General features: G+C 35.7%; 5 protein-coding genes and 1 long non-coding RNA gene across 7 annotated transcripts; 3 read left to right on the top strand and 3 right to left on the bottom strand.

The window, feature by feature from the left end:
• Positions 1-730: 730 nt before the first annotated feature.
• Positions 731-14,830, bottom strand: LOC111447898 (40S ribosomal protein S16-like). Of its 2 annotated transcripts, XM_023087275.1 has the most exons (4): positions 14,823-14,830; positions 11,897-11,902; positions 6,167-6,172; positions 736-1,423 (listed from the first exon to the last, which is right to left on the bottom strand). In XM_023087275.1, the coding sequence occupies exon 4, from the start codon at positions 1,360-1,362 to the stop codon at positions 928-930; it is 435 nt and encodes a 144-aa protein (XP_022943043.1). In that variant the 5' UTR covers positions 1,363-1,423; positions 6,167-6,172; positions 11,897-11,902; positions 14,823-14,830; the 3' UTR covers positions 736-927. The 2 variants fall into 2 exon arrangements, with proteins under 2 accessions (XP_022943042.1, XP_022943043.1); XM_023087274.1 differs by lacking the exons at positions 6,167-6,172; positions 11,897-11,902; positions 14,823-14,830 and adding exons at positions 1,924-1,929; positions 4,154-4,158 and having other exon boundaries at positions 731-1,423.
• Positions 2,269-6,808, bottom strand: LOC111447895 (polyadenylate-binding protein 2-like). Its single transcript, XM_023087270.1, has 9 exons — positions 6,562-6,808; positions 5,185-5,303; positions 4,276-4,932; positions 4,107-4,184; positions 3,859-3,948; positions 3,548-3,685; positions 3,198-3,371; positions 2,898-3,107; positions 2,269-2,796 (listed from the first exon to the last, which is right to left on the bottom strand). Exons 1-9 carry the CDS (start codon positions 6,806-6,808, stop codon positions 2,539-2,541), a joined length of 1,971 nt encoding a protein of 656 aa, XP_022943038.1. The 3' UTR covers positions 2,269-2,538.
• Positions 9,268-13,752, top strand: LOC111447897 (CBS domain-containing protein CBSX1, chloroplastic-like). The gene is made up of 8 exons (XM_023087273.1): positions 9,268-9,759; positions 10,322-10,406; positions 10,495-10,559; positions 10,939-10,987; positions 11,517-11,569; positions 12,502-12,617; positions 13,144-13,201; positions 13,311-13,752. The coding sequence occupies exons 1-8, from the start codon at positions 9,541-9,543 to the stop codon at positions 13,383-13,385; spliced, it is 720 nt and encodes a 239-aa protein (XP_022943041.1). The 5' UTR covers positions 9,268-9,540; the 3' UTR covers positions 13,386-13,752.
• Positions 14,831-14,863: 33 nt separating the features above from the next.
• On the top strand, positions 14,864-16,674 carry LOC111447896 (UDP-glucose flavonoid 3-O-glucosyltransferase 7-like). The gene has a single exon (XM_023087271.1). The coding sequence runs from the start codon at positions 15,000-15,002 to the stop codon at positions 16,431-16,433; it is 1,434 nt and encodes a 477-aa protein (XP_022943039.1). The 5' UTR covers positions 14,864-14,999; the 3' UTR covers positions 16,434-16,674.
• Positions 16,675-17,433: 759 nt separating this feature from the next.
• On the bottom strand, positions 17,434-19,788 carry LOC111448053 (uncharacterized protein At4g06744-like). Its single transcript, XM_023087506.1, has 3 exons — positions 19,134-19,788; positions 18,009-18,514; positions 17,434-17,799 (listed from the first exon to the last, which is right to left on the bottom strand). The coding sequence occupies exons 1-3, from the start codon at positions 19,777-19,779 to the stop codon at positions 17,533-17,535; spliced, it is 1,419 nt and encodes a 472-aa protein (XP_022943274.1). The 5' UTR covers positions 19,780-19,788; the 3' UTR covers positions 17,434-17,532.
• A 1,065-nt stretch (positions 19,789-20,853) lies between these two features.
• On the top strand, positions 20,854-22,673 carry LOC111447021. The gene is made up of 2 exons (XR_002711193.1): positions 20,854-20,994; positions 22,379-22,673. It is a non-coding gene; the product is annotated as an uncharacterized LOC111447021 (long non-coding RNA).
• Positions 22,674-23,219: the final 546 nt, after the last annotated feature.

Here is a 23,219-nt window from a genome sequence, read left to right as displayed (position 1 = left end):
AGAGTTAATTCGTATGACACTTAACACACAAAATTAAAAGTCCAAGAATCTATTAGACACTAAACAAGAAGTTCAGACCCTGAACATGTAATTTACTTTACTATAAGCGATCTCGATCTCAACGTAAGGTTTGTTCGAACAGACATATTTTTATTCTTTTTATTCTGTAGATGAAGGATGAAGGGCAGTTCTTGAAGCCTTTTAGCAAAACCTAGAATAAGCAACCTAGGTACTAAACACAAACTTCTTAAGCCTAAACTAGAGGATGAACTCACAAGTCAAGCACCCTTTAATGCTTATTATCATCAATCAGGCATTTGAAACATCAATTCCATCAATTATGGTGGAGTTCAGACCAATAAGCAATGCCAAACAAGATCAAGAACTTGTCCAAGTCAAACAACAGCCACTTGGGGAGCCTAAGTTCACAGAGTTTAGCAGAGCAATTAGCACCAAGGTTTACAATTTTCAGCCACAGCAAAGGACAATGCATCAACATCCCATGTTCTACAGGGAGACACTCATTGAAGATGAATGGAAATCAAGTGAATAATGAAGAAAAGGACTGATGATTTCAAGGAAAGTCAAGTACAATAACTATTTTGCCCAATAGCTAGATGATCATCTTCAACAAGAATCCATCTCGTAAAAATGATAATTAATCGATAAGTATGGTCGGTTTTCTGCACTATAATCTTAACACAAACAGAAACAATTGGCGGATAATTCACGATGTTTCAAAAAGCATTTTGATTGAAATTATCGTAATAACAACGGAAAATCAAGTCTTACAAATCCAAATACTTATACTAGAGAATAGACTGAAGAATAATTTTGATGTCTTCGAAGCAATGTGAACTCAGAAACAAAAACAAATTATCATTACCGACTAACGCCTTTCCCCGACGCTTCCCTAGTACTCTTCGATCAACGGTATGATTTCTGGAACCTAGCACGAGCACCACGACCACCAAACTTCTTGGGCTCACAGCGCCTAGGATCAGCGACAAGCAAAGTCCTATCATACCTAACCAGAATGTCTTTAATCTCCTTCTTGCTCTGCTCATCCACGTACTTCTGGTAGAAGGCAACAAGAGCCTTGGCAATACTCTGACGGATGGCGTAGATCTGCGAGGTGTGACCTCCACCCTTCACTCTGATGCGCATATCGACACCAGAGAAACGGTGACGTCCAAGGAGGAGGATTGGCTCGTAGGCCTTGAAGCGCAAGATCTCTGGCTCAACAAGCTCGATTGGACAGCCATTGATCTTAATCAAACCCCTGCCGCGTTTGCAGTAGGTGACGGCCACCGCCGTCTTCTTGCGTCCGAAACATTGCACCGATTCGATCGGAGCCGCCATTGCTAGGGCTTCAGAAAGCTGCCGGAGTGAAAGCCCCAAATTTAAATCAGAACGTTCAGGCCTGAGGCCAAACCTGCTAAAGCATTTATATATGATTCCCTCGTTAGGGTTTTTAAGTTTCGAAATATACCCTCAGTTTATCACTAATTACAACAAAACCCCAAACATTCAAAACGCACCGTATTGTTTTTTTTTCCACCTCTTGAAAATTATAACTGCATCCAATTTGTTTAATTAATAAAATGCTTTTGATATTAATTTATAAAATGTTTTATTTATTATTTTACTTACAATATTAATTCTTTTTCAACCTTTTTTGCTTGAGAATATTTTAACTTAATTGAGTTATAATTAAAGTTGAGAATTTGCTTGTTTATTAAAACTAATGTGAATAAAAATAAATTGACATATAATAAAAAAAATTGATAATTTTAAAAATTTTAAAAATTTATTTTTCTAAGATAATTGGATAAACATGTTTCTAGGGTATTACAAACATATTAAACATATAATTATGGTGCTAAACCATATTCATAATTAACCTATCCATAACAATCATACCATATACTTCTAATTGAGATTTGTAATTTTTAATTTTTTACCCACTTTAAACTAAAATAATAATAATAAGGTTAAACATCACGTTTATTCAGTATATTTTGTACTTTTAATAAATCTTAAAATTCTACCAAACGAACATAAAACGAGACCAAAAAGAATTCTTGCTAGGTTAAAAATTCCTTTCCCTAAGATAAAATTTTTCAAGTAGATTCAAGAGTGAAGAGCATGAGCCATCTACCGAGAGCGATCGAAAGGCCTCGACATAGTAACATCATGAATGTGCATTTTCCAAATCAACAAAGAGATCATATAATGATATGAAAGAAAACAACACAAGAAAGATAGATTAAAAAAATGACTATCCGGATTAATGTCAAAAGAGAGAAAATAAATAAACCTTCAACCTAAGGAAAAAGTGTACCATCAAAGCAGAACTAAAAAGAAGGGGAAAAAAAACAAAGAAACTGTCAGCAGTCTTCAGGAGTTCTGAGGGGAAAAACCGTGGTCTCCACAAATAAACAACGAGTCGATCGTATCGCACACAACTACTACATGTTTTCATTCATTCATGAATCAGGAAGCCTTATGAACACAACCCCAACCAAACCAACCAACTCACGACACGAGGTTCTCGGTCAGCGACAGAGAGGCTAGCTGATCAGCGGCTGCATTGCCTGCTTGCTGCTGCTGTGTTGCAGCAGCTACATTCCTCAAAACCTCCATAGCCTCAGCTACTTTCGCCTTCAAAGCCTCCGGGGACTCGAGTAAATGCAAGACCTCAGTCTGGTCCATCTCAAGAAGCATTCCAGTTACCTTGGCTGCGTTGTCTGGCTCCAACTGTTCCACAAGCGGGTAAAGATTCTCCCCCAGCATCTATACATTTAATCACAAGCAATCCAGTTAAGTAATGATTCATGTTCAAATTCATATGAATAGTATTGAAATCTTCCGTTTATAATTTAGAAAATGCTTACTGTTCTCTGTTGGTCTGGAGTAGCATTTGCCAAAGCAGATGCCAGAGCACCTACAGGGACAGGTTGAGAGGAGAGGGATGCATCACGCAACGGCATACCACCCATATCATATGGAACAGAAAACATGCCTCCAGCAACACCAGGCATAGGAACATCAGGCAGACCTCTTCCTGGGGGATAGCGATAGACACGTCCTCCTCTAGGCATCATCTATCATCCATTCAACCAACCAAAACAGACCATTATATAACACGAAAAGCCCACAACAGAGAAAGAAAGATGGAAAGAAAAATCATCAACCTGTTGTTGCATCATTGGAACAGGCTGCTGGGTTTGCTGGACAGCTCCTGCACGTCTGCCACCAGGACGCGGCCCTTGCTGACCCTGTTGAACCATTGGGACAAAGAAATTTGGCATTGGACCTCCACCGGGCCTTATACCAGGAACAAGCTGCTGCTGATAACCAAAGCCACCCTGGCAAAAATGATACCCGTAAAACAAACTGAACAATGTGGCTCTCATAATGACACAATGCCTTTCGGAAGGCAAGATAGAATTTCAATGCAATTTAACCACTGATTCACTACAACTAAAAGGTAAAGAATACGGAATTAAAATGCCAACAAGAAGTGTCTGGTAAAAGTAGTTACTTGGGAAGGAATCATTGTAGGAGGACCTTGACCATAAAACATTTGCTGTCCGATACCTGGACCACCAGGGGGATAGATTGGCATCCGAGGGGCAACTGAAGCAGCCATGGGAACCGGTCGTATTTGAGAGAACTGAGCCTATACAACATAGTCAAAATGATAATGTTTGACAAAATAAAAAAATAAAAAAATGGAAAGCAACCAAGCCTGGCGACTTAGAAGGTAGTATGTCCCCGAGGCCAAATTAATTATGACAAATGATGTTACAACGGCAGTGCCAAGTAAAAGTATGAAAACATAAGAAAAAGAACCTGCAATCTGGCCCTTCTATCTTCTTTCCTCTGTGCAAGAGCTACATACAATGGTTTGCTAACAACTATTTTGCCATTCATCTCCATAAGCTGTCAATTATACCAATGAACCATTACAATCCTTCCATATACTTGCATCATTAATCACAGGCATATATGGAAAAAAGCACAGCAATTAAATCAATTGTGAGTAGGGATGTTTCTAAATAGATAATAAATCATATATAGAAAACAGCACATCAACTCACAGCTCTAGATGCCTCTTCAGGGGTTGAAAATGCAACAAATCCAGAACCTCTGCTCACACCATTGGGGTCACGCATGACCTGAAACACACAAAATAACCAAAATACTATACCCGCGAAAGGCCTAAACCAAAAGACAATGTAAATAATAACACTTGAATAAAATTACAACCTTGCACGAGGTGATAGTGCCAAACGGAGCAAAAACCTCCTTAAGCTTATCATCACTAATACTATCATCTAAATTTTTAATGTACAAGTTTGCCCCCTGGTACTTGTCAGCTGCCTCTTTCATGGTTTGTTCAAACCGGTTCTTTAATTCTACTTCTCTTTCAGATTTTTTCTGTGCTCTCCCAACATACCACTCCTTATCATCAAATACATTTCCATTGAGGGCATCAACTGCGCTAGCAGCATCGTCAGCATTTTCAAAATTCACAAATCCAAAGCATTTTGATTTGCCATCAGCATCCCTCATCACAACGATACTGGTGATTGTCCCAAATTCAGAAAAAACCTTGTTCAAATCTTCTTCCGTAGTTGTCTCAGAAAGATTCTTGACAAACACATTGTTAAATTTGGATTTGCCAACAGAACTATCTCTTTCTTGTTTACGAAGAAAGGGTCCTACATAAACTTGTTTATCATTCAACAGCATACCGTTCAACTTCTCAATAGCTTTCAGAGCAGACTCCTCATTGTCAAATTGCACAAAACCATAGCCTTTTGACTGGCCAGAGGAATCTAAAGCCACTTTGCACGACAGGATACTACCAAATGCCGAAAATGTATCATGTAGAGCTTTATGGTCAATTGCTTTGTCTAAATTCTGTAAAATTAAAATGTAAAAGTTAATTCATAACAAAATCGAGTAATCAATTTGAATAAATGAACATGTAATAAACAAAAAGGTATGAATAAAACATGAAAAACATGTAGAGCTTTATGGTCAATTACTTTGTCTAAATTCTGTAAAATTAAAATGCAAAAGTTAACTCATAACAAAATCGAGTAATCAATTTGAATAAATGAACATGAAATAAACAAAAAGGTGTGCATAAAACATGAAAAATATAGATACCTTGATAAATATATTTCCAGCCCCACTTTTGCGAATGCTTGGGTCACGGTGAGAATACATAACTCTAATAGGTTTTCCATTTAGTGGGGAAAAGTTCAGCACATCCAATGCTCTTGCAGCTGTTCAAGCAAAAAATTATTACATTAGCTAGAATGGTGTGCATTTAATGTTTAATGAGATCAAGATGAAGTTCCAGAATCTATGGAATATGAAGCAATAATGACTCTGATCTTTGTTTGGATCACATGATGGTTTGTAATAAAATTTTGCATTCAAATGAAAAAGAACTGAAGTCCTAAAAAATTTGTTCCAAATTGTTACGTCCCAAAATCTTACCCATTGAAGAATTTACACAATGTTTATCTAAAATAAGCAAACACTAGAACATAACAATCCGTCCATATATGTAGACATGTCCAACAACTCAACCTTCCAAGCTATTGGTTTAAGCTAACTTGAATCATAAAATATGCATATTAACGTAACATTTCCAGACCTACCTAAGAATGAAACTAGCAATCATCAATTTAAGATACACATGCTACACAAGGCTAAAAAACTAGCCTAAATCCAAGGATTATAATGTCTGTCGTTATGACATAAATCAGGGAGTACAAACTGAAATTAAGGACTATCAAGTATAAATACTCGTGCAACATATATATCTATACCTACATATGCATATTAACAGTGAGATCAATAATTTATTTTGGAAGTAAAAAGAACTTAATAATTAATTTTAATCCAATATTGATATTTTAATCCTTGCCTAAACCATCATCTGTCCTTGCTGGTATCTACCTTAATAAAATTGTTGGAACTAGAAGGCATATCTATAGAACATATGGTGTATTCATGCAATACCTTTATTGATCATTTTTCAACAGAGGTACGTCATAGCCATAGAAAACAATATTGATATTCTAAAGACCAAACATCATAATGCAATAAAATGATATTCAGCATCTCTCAGTCCGACAGCCCATGTTTTAATTCTCGAAATGATAAAACAAACAGGTTTTTTCACGTCTTGTAGACAGAAATGGCCATCAGAAAGTATGCATTATTTTAACCCCAAAAGCAACCACTCAATCTTTTATAATTGTTATTCTCCTAGATGACACTAATTTCCCCGATTTGTATCAAATTGCTACAAGCTTTTCTTTTATGGGATTGGTAGGACTAAATTCTCTCGATACATCTATGGATTAATATGCATGAACCATCCTAAAATTTAGAATTCATCTCAGCATTATACCAGCCCAAGCAATCGGCCAAATCAGCTAAGAAATGTTCATCGCTAAAATTGAGCTTAAGAAAATAAACAAAGCACATTAAACACGAAATAGAAGCGAAAAAAAGTGAAGTCACACTGACCATCTTGTGGGTTGCTGTAGTTGACATAACCATAGCCGAGAGATCGCCGGGTCGTCAAGTCTCGGCAAACCCGAACCGAAACCACCTGACCCAACTGATTAAATATATCATAAAGCTGCGAATCCGTGACATTCTGGTCCAGATCTCCGACATACAAAGAAGTAGTCACAAAATTTGCACCACCATTTCCCGCCGGATTGATGCCGGGAATGGAATTTTGAGGCTGAGCTTGCACCTGAGCCGCCATACTCGAAATACTTTCTCTACTTTCCAAAAAAAATTCAATAATTAGTTTTCTTGCCCTTTTTTCTCTCCTCACTTCCCTCTCCTTTTGTTATTCAGACACAAACCCTAAGAAGGAATCAGTGAACGGCGATTCTTCAGACACTCAAAAAAGGCCAGCAAAACGCAACGAACAACCGGGGAGGATAACCAAAACCCTTAAGATATTAGATATTGAACCAAAAATAAACAGCCCCGACGGAAAAATCTCCCTACTCCTAAAACGAATAATTGTTTTGATATTTCTGGAAGAGAATGATAGTGAAGAAAGAGGAGGAGGAAGGACAAGGACCGGATAGATAATCGGAAGGATCCGAATGAAGGGATGAGTAAGCGCCGGAAAATGAGCGGCGCGTGACGTATAAACGACGGAGACAGAGTCGAAACAAAAAAAGACGCGAGGGTTTGGAGGGCAGATAAAACTGCACTAAAAAAGGAGGAAGAAGAGGAAGGCCCGAGACCTTATATATGTAGACAGTTACGGGTAAACCCTAGAGATAAATCTATACGCGAAATCTCAACCGTCCATCTTTACTTTCTGTGGGCCCATCTGACGAGGTCAAGTCGGGAATCCGTACGTAACCGGTAACTGTAACTTTTTCAGTTGGCAGTGACGGTCTTCCGGAAGAATAAAGAATCAGTTTTTTTAAATTAAAAATAAATAAATAAATAATAAATATCTGTAAATATTGTTTTCTTTTTCTTCCGTAATTATCCTATTTTTGTTTTTTTTTTAATTAATTAATAACAAATTTCACGCAAGGCAGTTATAGTTCCAAATTTATAGTGAGAATTAATATATATTGTTTTTTAGAATTTTAAATCAATTCTAAGTTGTACAAAAAAAAAAATACTTTGAATAAGATTGAAATGGTCTTTTACATTGTTTTTTTAAATATTTTTTAACTAATTTTAATAACATTCTTACACAATTTTCAATTATTGTCTTATAAATCTATTGCTAATATATTTTTGTAGGATTTTTTTTTCTTTTTTTTCTTAGCACCCAACATAAATATCAAAATTATCTTGCTTATTGCAAGATATATATATATATATATATATATATATAAATATCAATCTATTGTTATTTTATTTCTTTTAGATTCCCTTCCTAGGCTACATTAATAAAATATTAATAAACTTTCTATTTTATCTATGCAAATAAGTACAAATTATTAAAAATATATATTAATTAATACTCTTCAACTTTTTAATAATTTAAAAATTTTCTAACCATTAATACTATGTTTTAAAAAATAAAGTTCAAAAAAATAATTATTATGATATATGGAAAAAAAATGTATATAAAATTCATGTGTTTTTTTTTACGTAAATTTTTTTATTTAATCTAATAATACTATTTTATATCCAAAAAGAAATCCGTTGTTTTTATATGTAAACTTTATTGATTATTAATCCAATTTCAATAAACACGTGAACTATAAACAAACAAATTAATAAATTAAAAAATTAACGTGTTATCCTTACATAGTGTATGTAAAACAAAAAATACAATAAATATATTTGAACTAATTTAAAACGCTGAAAATTTATATTCTTTTTATTTAAAACGTTTTTTATTTTGAATTAATTTGATTTGTTCCAAAAAAAAAAAAGCTTTTAATTTATAGAGACTTCAAAAAATAAGTATATTCTAAATTAATAAAAAATATATATTTTTTAATTTTACAAATTTTATAAAAAATATTCGTGTAAAATGATATATATATATATATATATATATATATATATATATATATATATATATATACTTAAAAAGAAACTCCAAAAAGTCCAAAAATGCCATTTTCGATGAAACATTAATATTTTAAAAAAATAACATTTAATTTTGAAATATAAAAGTTGAAAAATTAATTAATACAATTTAACTTTTCTAAAAAAATTTAAAAAACATCTTTATACTATTTTTAAAACTTAAAAAATACTTCTTTTTTTTCTAAATTAAAAAACACACTCAAATTTTTTTAAAAAGTGTGCTAAAGAGTTGGAAATAATATATGAATGTCCGATCAATATTTTTCGTCTATATATATAGACAATAAGAATTTGTTTAACATTTTTTACCGTAAAAAATATTAATGCTACTTTTCAAATTTTATAGATATTCCTAAATGTTTTTGAAATCATAAAAAAAAAAAAGTTGAATTGTATTAACAATTTTTTAAAAGTTTTTGAAATAAAACGTTCTTATATAAAATAAGATTTTTTTTTTTTTTTTTGGAGTATTATTGAAATTTTAAAAAATATTTACGAGAGAAATTATAAATTTTAGGATTATTTTTATTATTTTGTTAATTTGTTTTTTAATTACAAAATGTACATGTTAATCGGAGTTTTACCCAATGGACGGAGTTGAAAGGCCCGACATCACACGTTCTTTGTCGATTAAAGTCGCACTAAGTCGTTAAATATCTCCGCCGCCCCAGACGGGGATTTCCCTCTCCCGCTATCCCGTTTCTTCTCGGGAAAGTGCTGCTTGCTCATACGGAAGTCGGAACGGAAGCTAATTACAACCTAACTCTCCGATTCCGCTTTGATTTTCAACTTTTCCGGTTGTAATTCTCTTCCGTTCGGTAGATCAGCTATTGATTCTTCCAACTATTCTCTTCCCAGGCTACCGTGTTCGTTTTTTCCATCGGCGAAAACGCAGTTACTCGACGAACAGTAAGCAAAATGAGCTCCATCTCTCTGTCTTGTGTGCTTGCTCTTGCGCGGGCTTATCCTCACCACCTTCCTAACTCTCAGCGCCAGCAATTGTGTCGCCGGCCTCTGCCTTCGTCTAATTCTCTCACTAGGTTGCAGAGGTTTGAGATCTCTGACCGAAACTCCGCCGGACCTCCCTTGCATCTGGTTCTCGCTTCCGCTGGAGCTGGCGTCCTCAACTCCTTTCCGGTTTGTCATTTCTTTCTCGCTTTCTTTTGGCTGTAGTTGTTCTATTATTCATTTCCAGGGAGGCGTGTTTGTCTCTGGGTTATGTACTGGAAACGAAACTTTAATCGACGGTTTAATGTAATTTAGCATAATGTAATGAACGGGATGTCATCCTCTGCAATTCCTTCACGTATCTTCGCCTAATTATGATCTGTATGTTCGTCCAATATGAACAACTATGAACATAACCGCAAAAATTTGATGCCATTTTGGCTGAGAAGTAATCGAGAGATTAAACTTCTCCTTTATAACGATTCATCGAATCTCTTCGACTAAGCTTATGCTGCAAAATTTTAGAGTGGAACATCGAACGGAAGCCGACGCTCGTAAGTACTATTTACAATTATCAATCTCACCCTACTTTTGGCTAGATCTATGATATATGTTATGGTTATTTATAATTATTTTTTTAGAGAGGAATAGTGTGGGGCAATAACTTTGGCTATTTTAGCCTCGGTTTTATTCTTCTGCTTACTGCTTGGCCGTCTGTATCTCGCTCTTATTTTATCATTATGATTTTCAGATACGAGGAACATATACGGTTGGTGATTTTATGACTAGAAAGGAGGATCTGTTTGTTGTTAAACCTACAACAACAGTTGATGAAGGTGCGGTTGATTTAGGGCTTTTATTTTAATTATTTTCTTTATAATTGCTAATGATAATTGTTTAATTCATCTGCTTTTGTGGTCACAGCATTAGAAACCCTTGTGGAAAAGAGAATAACTGGTTTTCCTGTTGTGGATGAAGATTGGAATTTGGTAGAGTTTTTCCTTCCATCTTTTTGTTCTTTCCTCTCGTAGTGTTATATTGAAACTGCCAACTTACTGTGGAAGTGAATTACCAAAGTCTGATGATATGGTTGTAGAGGGGACTGTGGAAGGGATCATCTGTTTGTTGTCGCCGATAATCATACAAAATAAATAAATAAACATATTATTGAGGGGTTGGAGTGTATGTCTATCTATGGTCGAAGTATTACCCTTAAGCCATGTCAGGAAGTTTAGTCCATTTATGTTAAGAGTACACTTGTTTTCAAGAATCCATACTGCTATTGAAGCTGATAACCTGCCTTACTTAGTCGTAATAATTTGGTTTATATGATTTTAGTGCCTTTACATTAATTGCCTTCTGTGGCAGGTTGGGGTTGTCTCAGATTATGACTTATTAGCACTTGATTCGATTTCAGGTATTTTAACTTCTGATTGTCACCATTACTTGTGGAATTATTCTCGTGCACTTTTCTGTTGAAATTGGGTTTCTGTCCTCTTTAGTTTTAATTACATTACTATTACTTTATTCATCCTTCTTATATTGATTCCTAAATGTTGAAGTGCTTCATTCAAATTGTTTTTGTTGGGTGGACTAGTAACAAAGTTTCGTGGTTTGTATGTGATCAATTATGGTGTTTGTTGGTAGTGTTATTCTCGTCTAGCTGTTACTTTTTTTATCATGTTATTTTCATCTAGCTGTAGGTTATCAATTATAGTGGCCACTTAATATCTTATAAGCTCTATAAAAAACCAAATAAAGTACAATCTTACTGTTGTCTGGTAAGATTATTTGAGGTGCATGTAAATTGACATTAATGCTCACAACTTCTCTAAAAAGGTTCAGTCACAATTCGTCAATCATTTTCTTTGTACTTTATTGTAACCATCTATTCCATTGCTTATCTTACCCAATAATGTTTCACCCTTTTTTTTTTTGGAAATTAGGTGGCACGCAAAGTGATAATAATCTGTTTCCTGATGTGGACAGTTCGTGGAAAGTATGTAAGCAATGCCCTCATTTATCTTCAGGTTATTTGTTTTTGTTGTTGTGGAGACATTTGATGTTAAAAAAAATGCTTTGACTTAGAAACCCAATAAATCCAACCAAACTGTCTGGGTTGGGTTTCTATTAGTTGAACCCAAATCATAAAAAAAATTTATTTTTATATTTTTTTTTTACTCATAAAAATTACTGATTAATCTTTGGAGTATTTGTTTTTAATAAAATAAAATATGTCGTTTTCACTACTTTTTATTTTTACATTTCAGTACAACTCATTTGTAGTTTAAAAACTGATGAGATTTTCTATATATCTGATTGTAGCACTCTGCTGCTATTTTCTTTTGTAATGATCATGTAAGCAGCTCAAGTTCTTTACGGAACACCGATTTGCCGCGAACATGCTACAAGAAAACATATATACCTGCAAAATTATCAAGAAAACATATATACCTGCAAAATTATCAAGAAAACATATATACCTGCAAAATTATCTTTAGAACGTGATATGTATAGTTACTTGCATAGTGTTATTGACATTATTTTGAGGAGAGTGCTTTAAAATTGAAGTAGCTATGTAGTCTCATAAATTAGATCTCCCATCCCTTGTTAAGTAAAATCTTTTGAAGAAGAAAGAGTCAACAGAAGTTAGCTCTGCCATTGACATCTCTTGATTAAGTAAAATTCTTTGGAGAAAGAAGAGTCGCAGAAATTAGCTCTGCCATTGACATATCTTGATTAAGTAAAATTCTTTGGAGAAAGAAGAGTCAAAGAAATTAGCTCTGTATTGGCATCCCTTAATTAAGTAAATTTCTTTGGAGAAAGAATAGTCACATGATCATGACCATGAATTATGTGGAGCGGTGGTTCACCACCATTTGTTTATTGAAATGAAAAATAAATCTATATGTTTGCTGAATATGGTGGCAGACGTTCAATGAGATACAGAAACTTCTCAGTAAAACGAATGGTAAAGTTATCGGCGACCTGATGACACCTGCTCCACTAGTTGTTCGTGAAACTTCAAATTTAGAAGATGCTGCCAGGTAATCTTTTTATATCTCTCTCTTCTGCATTATCTTTCAATCTGAATCTATATATTCCATGGCTTCTTTATCTGAAGCTCTCGAAAAAGGGCGAAAAAGTACCCCCTTTGTTAGTCACTTTTGACTACACCTTTGAGGCTCACAATTCTTTGTTCGATATTTGAGGATTCTATTGATATGGCTAAATTTAGGGCATGGCTCCAATATCATCTTAGAAATCACGACTCTCCACAATGGTATGATATTGTCTACTTTGAACATAAGCTCTCGTGGCTTTGCTTTGAGCTTCCCCCAAAAGGCCTCCTACCAATGGAGATAATATTCTTCACTTATAAACCCATGATCTTCCACTAAATTAACCAACGTGGGACTCACTCCCAATAATCCTCAACAAAAACATCGTTCAAATGACACATTTTTTAGAAAAGACTGCAGAATCAAGAGTTTACCCATTTTTACAAGTTAATCTGTGGCTACCGAAGTTTGAAACCATTGTTTTAACTAACTTGAATTTTCAATTGCTTAGGTTGTTGCTCGAAACAAAATATCGTCGATTGCCAGTAGTAAATGCAGATGGCAAGCTGGTAGTAATATTTCTTTTTCTTTTCCATTCTACTTTAAAAGTGTAATAACTTTTCAAAGCTCCCTCAGCCATGGCCGTCCATCTTATTTGTTTCTGTTTCCATGTTTCAGGTGGGTATCATTACTAGGGGAAATGTTGTTAGAGCAGCATTGCAGATAAAACGTGCAGGTGAAGGGTCGACGTAATTCTAGAAACATTGGCTGGTGGCGCTCCGAGGTAAACATGTATCACAAAAGCTTAGCATTGTTTGTAGATCATGAATATAGTATCCTATAGTTTACACATGGTTGGGTTGTTCCTGAAGTTGTGGATTCCGTCCTCAAGCAAACTATAGCTTTAAAAATGGAAGTTCATTGATGCTCTAAGATTCTTCTTCCCAATCTCCCAACTACGAAATGTTGGTCCATGTCAATATTTGAGTATCCCCAGCATTTCAGGTCGACCCGCTATTAGATTTCATTATGAAGTTGGGTCATTTTTGTTGGAACCTCATTCTTTAGATTTCCCTGAACGTTTTGAATATGATCTGTGAGTATTTTTCTACTGCTTTAAGGATATCTTGTTCTGACTTTAGCTGGCGTCTGTAAATGTGAGATTCAATCAACGAGCTTAAGACTTAAACGAGAGTGTCTAGTACTTGGAATAGCCTGTATCATAGAACCTATTTTAGTTTCTGAACTTTCTTAGGTACTTGGAATATAGCCCGTATCACAGAATCTATTTTAGTTCGTGAACTTTTTTAGATTTTGTTTTAGGTTTTCTACTTCGAACGGATTTATCGAGTTAGAATTTGTATAAATTTAAAGCAAACCAAGTATTATAAGGGTAGGGTTGCTTCTGGGTTAAGAAACAATGCAAATGCTGCATCATTGAGGAATATGAACTTTTTTTTAAGGGAATATGAACTTTTTTTTAAGGGAATATGAATATAAAATTGGTCATCACCATGGCGTGTGAAGTAAGTAAGGATTTTGCCCGTGTTTCAAAAACATGTGACGTGAGACGAGAAAAAATGGGTACATGGTTGACTCTGACCTGGACTTTGAAACCTAAGTCGTCCCGAGTCATTGAACCACGCCACGTCACCCAAGTCGTCGGGAATCCAAGCCAAATGCAATCAACTTCTTTGACCCTTGCTTTGACTATTTTCTCTTTAAAATATTATGCCTATATGATTAAAAATAAAAAAAATAATATTATTTCATTAGAAAGTTGGGCGAAAATAGATGTAATTTTGACGTTAAAGATAGTGACTAGGAATTTATCCCGTGAAAAAAAAGAAATTCAAATTTTTATTCAAGTAATATAAATGAATTTGTTTGGGTTACACGGTCAATTCAGATTAGCTCTAGTTCGATTATAAAATACAGTTAGAGGAACTCTATGTGGAGCAATTAGACATAAATTGATACCGACGCCTCCAAATTTGGTTGAAGTTACTCCATTAACAACCAAGTTAAATCTTTTTTCGGATTCCACCCATTCGGATTGAGTTAATTAGTTTTTAATAAGGCAACTTTTGAAATAAAATCTAATTTTAAATAAACAAAATTATGTAAGAGTAACATTTAAAGAGGTTCTAGAAACAGAACATTTGAGTCAATTAAGAAACGGGTGAAGACCGTTGATAGCAACGGCGGTACCAATTTTCAGCGCAAGACTTGACGAATCGGAGCGAAGGGGTCCTATTTTCGTCCACCTTCTTGACCAATTTGCAGTATTAAATTCCATGATCGTAGCAACAGAGTTCCTCAGATTTTCCCGCTTCTATCTCTGCGAATCCCTGTTTCTCCTCTCTAATGGATTCCAAAGACACCCAACTCCGAATCTTCTTCTTCCCCTTCATGGCGCAGGGCCACTCCATCCCCGCCATAGACATGGCGAAACTATTCGCTTCTCATGGTGTCAATGTCTCCATCATCACAACCCCTCTCAACGCTCCACGCCTAGCCAAATCGATCAACAACTCCGGTCATCCAGGCCGCGAAATCGAGCTTCTCATCATAAATTTCCCCTCAGCGGCCGTCGGATTGCCGGACGGTTGCGAGAGTCTCGATTTGGCTAGGACACCGGATATGTTCCAGAGGTTTTTTAGGGCAACCACCATGTTGGAGCCTGAAATTGATCGGATTCTCGAACAGCATCGCCCTCACTGCCTCGTTGCCGATACATTCTTTCCATGGACGACCGACGTAGCTGCCAAATACGGGATTCTTAGGGTTGTGTTTCATGGAACTTGCTTCTTTTCTCTGTGCGCGGCGGCGAGTATTATCGCGAATCGCCCTTTCGATAAGGTATCCTCTGATTTACAACCTTTTGTAATCCCTAATTTGCCTCATGAAATCAAATTAACTCGTAGTCAAGTGCCGGGATTCTTGAAAGAAGAGGTTGAAACGGATTTCATTAAGCTTTATCGAGCGAGCAAAGAAGTTGAATCCAGATGTTATGGATTTCTCATCAATAGTTTCTATGAGCTTGAGCCAGCGTATGCTGATTATTACAGGAATGTTATGGGGAGAAAGGCTTGGCATATTGGCCCCCTTTCTCTGTACAGTAATGTTAAGGAAGATAAAGTACAGAGGGGAGATTCTGTATCCATTGACGAACATGATTGCTTGAAATGGCTGGATTCGAAGAACCCTAATTCGGTTCTTTACGTAAGTTTTGGAAGTCTTGCTAGTTTAACCAATTCCCAGCTGCTGGAAATTGCCAAGGGCCTTGAAGCTACAGGTCAAAGCTTCATTTGGGTTGTGAAGAAGGAGATTCATGATCAAGCAGAGTGGCTGCCAGAAGGATTTGAGAAGAGAATTGAAGGGAAAGGGCTGATCATAAGAGGCTGGGCACCACAGGTTCTGATTCTCGATCACCGGTCGATCGGCGGGTTCGTGACTCACTGTGGTTGGAATTCAGCTCTTGAAGGAGTGACTGCTGGGTTGCCAATGGTCACATGGCCAAATTCTGCAGAACAATTCTACAATGAGAAGCTGATAACTGATGTTCTAAAGATCGGAGTCGGCGTCGGTGCTATGCATTGGGGAAGAGCTGGGAAGGATTTGATAACGAGCGAGGCGATCGAGAAGGCAGTGAACCGAGTTATGGTGGGGGAAGAAGCTGAAGGAATGAGAAGCAGAGCAGAAGCGCTTGGAATTCAGGCAAGGGAAGCCATTGAAGAGGGTGGATCATCTTTCTCTGATTTGAAGGCCTTCTTTGATGATATCAGGTCCCGGATTTGAATGGTTTGTTCAAGAATGACCAGACAGAAAGGTACTGAATTTTCTTATCATATCACTATCTTATAACTCTATGCTGTTTTAGTAATTGGAGGATTAGATGAATAAGTGGTGATTCCTTAACCAGAAATATGTATACATATGAAGAACACAATGAGCATTTGAGCATGCTGAGCTTGGGCTTGATACAACCATATATAACACAATATAGATCTTTGTCCATACGCACTTAAATTTGTGTCAATATATGGGCTGATCTTGGGCTTGATTTGTACATGATTCCTTTCGAACCCACGTTAGTTAGAGCGAGGAATGAAGCATTCCTTATGAGGGTTGTAGATGTTCTTCTGTTTGTGTGTGAGATCTCGGTTAGTTGGAGAGAGGAATGAAATATTTCTTATAAGGGTGTAGAAACTTCTTCCGTTAGACACGCGTTTAAAACTTTGAGGGAAAGCCTATTAGCAATATGTTTGGGGTCTTACACTTTGAACATTGGCAATGGAAACCGAGCTTTCTATGGACAGGTGTTGACTTTTTACAAGGAACAAAGCCATAAGTGGCTAGAAGTCAATTTCTCTCTTAGCTTTAGCTTACAGGTCGGGCAAATTCTAACCCTTGCAAACGTCGAGGGTCTAATTTTATAATTACAAGTGTGACAGAAAAGTACGTTTAAGGGTGGTTTTGTAATTCACTAATATATATATATATATATATATATATATATAAAAAGAATAAAAATAAAAATAGTTATTAAATGGGGTCGTAACTTTTGTCTTTTTTTTTTTTAATTATAGGTCTTAAATTATGGAAAAAAAAATAATGTGGTTGAAAACTTTTTATTTTCCTTATCCAAAAATAAAAATAAATAAATAAATGAATGAATTTGTGGAAATGTAATCCATATTTTTCATGTTGGCCCATTTTGATCAGCATGAGGAGGGAGTGATGACGTAATGCTTTTCCTCACATTACCTCATCATATTATGATTAAAACTATATATTAAAATAAAAAACACCAACCTTATAATATTACAATTAAAAGGGTATATAATTTCTTTTTCCCTTAATACAATTAAAAGTTTATTTATTCAATTAATTAAAACTATTGTGGGTCGGGAGCAAGAGCAGCATAGGTTCTCTTGGGCGACACATAGTTTATATTATCACTAGGCTTCGAGACGTGTGAATGCAGATAGTAAATATTTTTGCAAGGAATGTACGTGAACGACTTGTCGTCCCCATGGTATTTAGGTCTACATGCAAACTCTTCACAGTCTTTTTCGCATCTCTGATTTGGAAGCCCGGGAATGCAGTTGTTCGAAACGTCTAAAATCTTTTTCTTTATCAATTTTTTGCATGCGGGTCCCACCTAACATAAAATCATAAATATTTAAACATAATTCAACTAATTATATAGATATATTTATAAATTTTAAATTATGGGTGCAATATTTAAAAAATAATTAAATAATTAATTTGTTACTATTTAAAATTTTAATTATATTCTTAAATTTTTTTAAAAAAATAAAAATAAAAAATAGATAAATAAATTATTATAGGGAAAAGTCAGCGTTGTACCTTAGTGAAGAAATTATTCCTCAATGTGAAGTTGCCGAGTTTAGGCAATTTACAGATCTCCTCCGGCACCGGACCGTACAACTGGTTGTCCGCCAAGTACAACAGCTCCGCCTTAGCCAAGCAAGCAAACGACAGCGGAATCGGACCGGTGAGCCGATTCTTTCCAGCGTCGAACAGCACAGCATTCTCCAAGTTACCGATCTCGCAGGGCAAGTACCCGTCCAATTTGTTGTTGAAGAACACGATCTCTTCCATTGTCTTCTTGGCGTCGCCGATGCTCCTCGGAATTTGGCCAGTGAACTGGTTGTTGGCGAAGGTCAGGAACCTGGCCGGAGTTCTGCCGAGATTGCTGGGCAAAGCTGAGCTGAATTGGTTGTTGTTTATGTAAATCGCGCTGATTATGTCTAAGTTGAAGAGTTGCTCTGGAACAGGGCCGCAATAGTTATTGAATCGAAGGTCTAGGAATGTCAACAGTGAAGCTCCTAGAACGTTGTTCGGAAACCCGCCTGTAAATGTTGAAAATTGTTGAAAGGGAGTCCGACGTCGGCTAATTTAGAGAATGATCATGTGTTTATAAGTAAAATCTCCATTGAGATGAAGCCACGAGAACATATGTTCAAAGTAGACAATATCGTACCATTGTTAATAGTCGTTATTCCTATCATGGTAATAGAGTCATGCCCTTAATCTAACCATGTCAACAGAGTTCTCGAACAATATCATACTATTTTGGAGAATCATTATTCCTAACGTAGTAATAGAGGCATATCATTAATTTAACCATGTCAACAGAGTTGTCAAACAATATCATACCATTTTAGAAAGTCGTTATTCCTAACATGATATCAGAGCATGCTCTTAACTTAGTCAGGTCAATAGAATCCTCGATTGTCGAACAAAGGGTGTACTTTGTTCTCGAGGACTCCAAAGAAGCAGTTGAGCCTCGATTAAGGAGAGATCGTTAAGGGCTCCATAGGCCTCATGAGAGGATTGTTAGCATCTCCCGAAGCCTTTTGGGAATATCATACCATTGTGGAAATCAGTAATTCTAAGTTTTACTAGATTTGTTCGAGTTCTTGTGGGTCGAATCGAACGGATTTGAGTGAAATTGAAAGAATTACGAACCTGGAAGCTTGTTGTTGCTGAGATCCATTTCATAGAAGAATCGTTGGCGATTGATTTTCTTCGGGATTGGACCGAGGAAGAAATTGGAATTGGCGTGAAACACAGCGATATCGTCCAATTCGTCCATGAATCCTTCAAGACAGAGCTCTGGACCTTGAAATTTGAAGCCATTAAACATAACTGCAGAAACAGCCCTCTCTTTCTCCACCGGAAGAGGGTCGCATCGGAACCCTTTGTACCGGCACACGTCCTTCCCCTTCCATGTCTTCACCACATCCATCCTTCCGCCGGTGATTTTCTTCCTCAGCCTCTGTATCACGAAATACGCCTTTCTCAGCCGCTCATTCTCGAACTCTGGCGGCGGTGGATACTTCGGTGTTGGCGGTGGATACTTCGGTGCTGGTGGTGGATACTTCGGTGTTGGCGGCGGATACTTCGGTGCCGGCGTTGGATACTTCGGTGTTGGCGGTGGATACTCCGGCATTGGAGTTGGATATTTTGGATTCGGGTCCGGATTCTTGGTACCACCGCCGATGATGATTTCCAGTGACTCCCGGGAGGCGGACCGGGCAGCCGCCGGAGAAGGAGGATGAAGTAGGATGAGGAGGAGGAGGAGGAGGATTGAAAGAGAAGAGAAAGAAGCCATGGCTGTTAATGGAAGAGGAGAAAGAAGGGGGAAAGTGTTAAATAGAGTTTATTTATTTATTTATTTACAATTTAAAAATTATTTAGAGGTACTTAAATGAATTAATTGATTTTAAAAATAAATATTTAAAATAATCCATAGTTATTATTTATACTAATAAAATGCATTTTTTTAGATAATAATAAGAACTCGAGTGTGTCAGTCTGAAAGAACGTCAATTTATTTATTGAAAAGTGCTTAAAAAATGTCTATTTTTGTAAGAATTGGAATATATAATACTAATAATAATGATTTGATGGTACGAGACAAAACGAGTTCACGTGGTGAAGCTGCCAAGAAGTCACCATAGCTCTTGGGACGACTTCTCGTAATTTTTCCAAATTCCAAAGTAACATATAAATATATATATATATATATTATCTATAGTCTTGGAGGAGGAATAAGGGCCAATGATTACCAGTTAAGGACTTTTCAACGATATTTTCATGGTTCCTTTTCCACCTTTTGCCCGCTTAGCTCGGTTGTGTTGAGATATCTATTTAATTTGTGAGATTGAAATTTTCTAGAGATTCACTTTAACGAGATGAAGATTCTCTGTTAGCTAAATAGGGATGAAGATGAATATGAAGTTTTTCGTCCTCGACCCCACCTTGTTTTATATATATAAGGGACATCTACCTCGAACATCTATGCACCAGAGCTATAAAAATAATCTTTTACTTTAGGATAGTAACGATACTTTTAAATTTTTATTGATATTTTTTAAATATGGTATTAATCCTAAATATATTTTTAAACTTTATAAAATGAAATAATATTAATTAAACTTTTTAAAGTTTAAAAATATTTTTAAAATAAAATATTAACTTATCCCATAAAAAGTATAGTATAAAATTATTATTGAGATTTAATTTTTTTAAATTATTTTTTAGATAAATTAGAAACTTTAGAAATATTTTTATTAATTTATGAAGTAAGTAAGTTTTTTTTTTTTTTTTTTTACTGTTTAATCTTTAATTGTAATAATTTTTCAATACTTCGGTAGAATTTGAAATCAATTGTAATAATAGAATCTTTGTTGAAGCTGATTTCTGTATTTCGTAAAATCCTTGATGCGAATGCGTTGATCGAATCAGGTGACGGTGAAACCCGCGGTGGCGGCGTCCTCCGGGCGGTCTGTGGTACCAAATCCCTACGATCAGTGCAGTCGTTGAGGTACTGTAATTTCCTTCTCTTGGTGGTTTCAATGCTCTCTGCCTAGTTTAGGTTAGCTGAAATTTCTGTTTCGAAATCCATTGTTTGTTCTGTTTTATGTAATGTAGTGTATGCGAATCGTTTCTTAGCATGAAATTTCATATCATTTGGTTATTTTTCCGTCTGAAAAGTTAAATTTCAACTCGCTTCCTGCATTTGATTCATCGTGGGAAGGAGTAAATCTGTTTATTTCTTTTTCAGCGGATAATTTCCAGTATCTTCACTTCCCCTCTCGATTCCAATAATTGTTAGCAGTTTAGCCGCAGGACTGAGCCTGTTAACATGCTATTTGTTCACATCCTGCTTTGTTTCTTTTCTTGATCATGAAAAATTTACAAGAGATAGCTACATTTCAATCCAATGCAGTGTCGATTATCCATTGTTTGCTCCTTCATTCATTGTCTTAGATACCATAGCAGATTGTACGTTGTTTCAAATTCGAAGTAGACCCTTCTAAAGATATTTGTTTGCCATCCAAGCTGAAATTAGTTGTAATACTTGGGAATTTTTCTGCTATGTTTCTTTTACCATTGTTTTGTATGACTAAATACCACGTACTCTTCTGTAAGCTCCCAAGTCCCATTTCGATATTCTTCTAAGGAGTCACCCTGTATGCTAGATTTTGTACTCCGGGGTTTGTTTCCACCATGTTTGTTGAAATTCCAGGAGTTGTTTAGAGGATCAAAGCTAACTGACTCCTCTGCTATTTTCAGTTCGGAGTTTAATGGAAAGCTAACATTAGTTTGTTGATGATTGTTTAGACCATCATTTTTTCATTTAAATTCTTGTTGAATTGGAAATGATCATATCTCTTGCTGCATTATCTTTCATTAATCTTGTCACCTATTCTTTATTAAAATGAAGGTCTAGTCGTTTTTTTTTCCTGTTATTCTTCTTCCATTAGGTTTACTAAAAGATTTAATCAGCATGACTTCATTTCACGAACTAGGAATGCTAAGTGTAGAGATTGAACATCATTGTAGAGAATTTTAAATAGAATAATCTCCAATCTCCAATCTCCATTCATTAAAAAGCGCTGATGACGATTTCCCTTTGTCTTGGGGTAGGAAAGAAAAAGGGAAAAAAAGAACCAACNGGGGGGGGGGGGGGGGGGGGGGGGGTATGAGCATAGGTATAAAGCGTCATTCTTCTCCTTTTCCATCAAAGTTCAAATGATTAAACGCTATATGCATTTTTAATCTTGTATTCATGACTGGTGTAGTTTTTTTTTTTAAGTTGGAGTGAGGATCAATCTCTTACCTTTTAGTTGAGGATTTAATACCTTAACTAGTTGATCTATATTCAGATTGACAATATATGTTGTCCATGATTGTTTTGGTAAAAGGAAAAGAACATGTAACAGGAAAAAAAGAAGTATTCGGATGCATATTGGGATTTACTGCCTTCATTGATGTGGATGCATGTTGCTTGATCCTAATCCTCAGGTACAAATGGATGCATGTAGTTTTTTTTTTTGTTCTAACATTGTGGGATATTCAAACCTCTGACATTTTGGTCGAGAATATAGTACTATGTTAGTTGACCTATGCTCATGTTGACAATTGATACAAAACACTACAATGGTGTAAAGTCGTACAACTAGACTTTTATTTAAATTAAATTCTTTTCTTACTGGTTTACATCATAGTGCCAATGGCCTTCTTACTGCGAGTTTCTTTCCCTAGATGACTGATCATAGTGACTGAGTATGTTTACATCATTTTTTAGCTGTGTTCTGTTTGCTGAGGGTTACCACATTATTTATGTGACCTTTCAGTTATCCCACCGGGTTCCTTCAAAATCTGTGATCAATGCACCAGGTCGGTCCCTCTTTCTATGTTCTAATTGAAAGTACAGCCTCTCACATATAACCGTCTAAAAGGCGAGGTAATTTATTATTGAAATGGAATGAATCAGAAATTGATAATTTTACGTAATGCAATCTTTCTATCCAAACCATGTAGGTGATTTATTAACTTTTTCGAGATGTTTGACATAGCAAGAACATGAGAGAAGTAGACAGCAAAACTAGTTGAGCTGAAAGTATTTTATCAATTCAATTGATTCATTAGAATCCATTCCAGTTTTGTCCTTAAGAGTTACTTGCTAGTCAAACACTAAAGTGTATGGCGTTGTTCTTAGCTGCTCTATATTATAATTTGCTACCCAGGTGGATTGATTTGCCC

Source organism: Cucurbita moschata, unplaced genomic scaffold (genome assembly GCF_002738365.1).
Source record: "Cucurbita moschata cultivar Rifu unplaced genomic scaffold, Cmos_1.0 Cmo_Scf00009, whole genome shotgun sequence".
In the NCBI taxonomy this organism is placed as follows: Eukaryota; Viridiplantae; Streptophyta; class Magnoliopsida; order Cucurbitales; family Cucurbitaceae; genus Cucurbita; species Cucurbita moschata.
This window is presented reverse-complemented; position numbering and strand designations above follow the sequence as displayed.

What these genes read in the sequence shown, in the direction of transcription:
- LOC111447898 (XM_023087275.1), bottom strand. Translation starts at nt 1,362, where the DNA reads ATGGCGGCTCCGATCGAATCGGTGCAATGTTTCGGACGCAAGAAGACG.
- LOC111448053 (XM_023087506.1), bottom strand. Translation starts at nt 19,779, where the DNA reads ATGGCTTCTTTCTCTTCTCTTTCAATCCTCCTCCTCCTCCTCCTCATC. An exon ending in CAGCAACAACAAGCTTCCAG is followed by an intron (nt 18,515 to 19,133) that starts GTTCGTAATTCT and finishes CAACATTTACAG; the next exon opens with GCGGGTTTCCGAACAACGTT. An exon ending in GGAATAATTTCTTCACTAAG is followed by an intron (nt 17,800 to 18,008) that starts GTACAACGCTGA and finishes ATTTTATGTTAG; the next exon opens with GTGGGACCCGCATGCAAAAA.
- LOC111447896 (XM_023087271.1), top strand. Translation starts at nt 15,000, where the DNA reads ATGGATTCCAAAGACACCCAACTCCGAATCTTCTTCTTCCCCTTCATG.
- LOC111447895 (XM_023087270.1), bottom strand. Translation starts at nt 6,808, where the DNA reads ATGGCGGCTCAGGTGCAAGCTCAGCCTCAAAATTCCATTCCCGGCATC. An exon ending in CTACAGCAACCCACAAGATG is followed by an intron (nt 5,304 to 6,561) that starts GTCAGTGTGACT and finishes TTGCTTGAACAG; the next exon opens with CTGCAAGAGCATTGGATGTG. An exon ending in CTCCAGACCAACAGAGAACA is followed by an intron (nt 2,797 to 2,897) that starts GTAAGCATTTTC and finishes TTAAATGTATAG; the next exon opens with ATGCTGGGGGAGAATCTTTA.
- LOC111447897 (XM_023087273.1), top strand. Translation starts at nt 9,541, where the DNA reads ATGAGCTCCATCTCTCTGTCTTGTGTGCTTGCTCTTGCGCGGGCTTAT. An exon ending in TGGATGAAGATTGGAATTTG is followed by an intron (nt 10,560 to 10,938) that starts GTAGAGTTTTTC and finishes CTTCTGTGGCAG; the next exon opens with GTTGGGGTTGTCTCAGATTA. An exon ending in AGCACTTGATTCGATTTCAG is followed by an intron (nt 10,988 to 11,516) that starts GTATTTTAACTT and finishes TTTGGAAATTAG; the next exon opens with GTGGCACGCAAAGTGATAAT.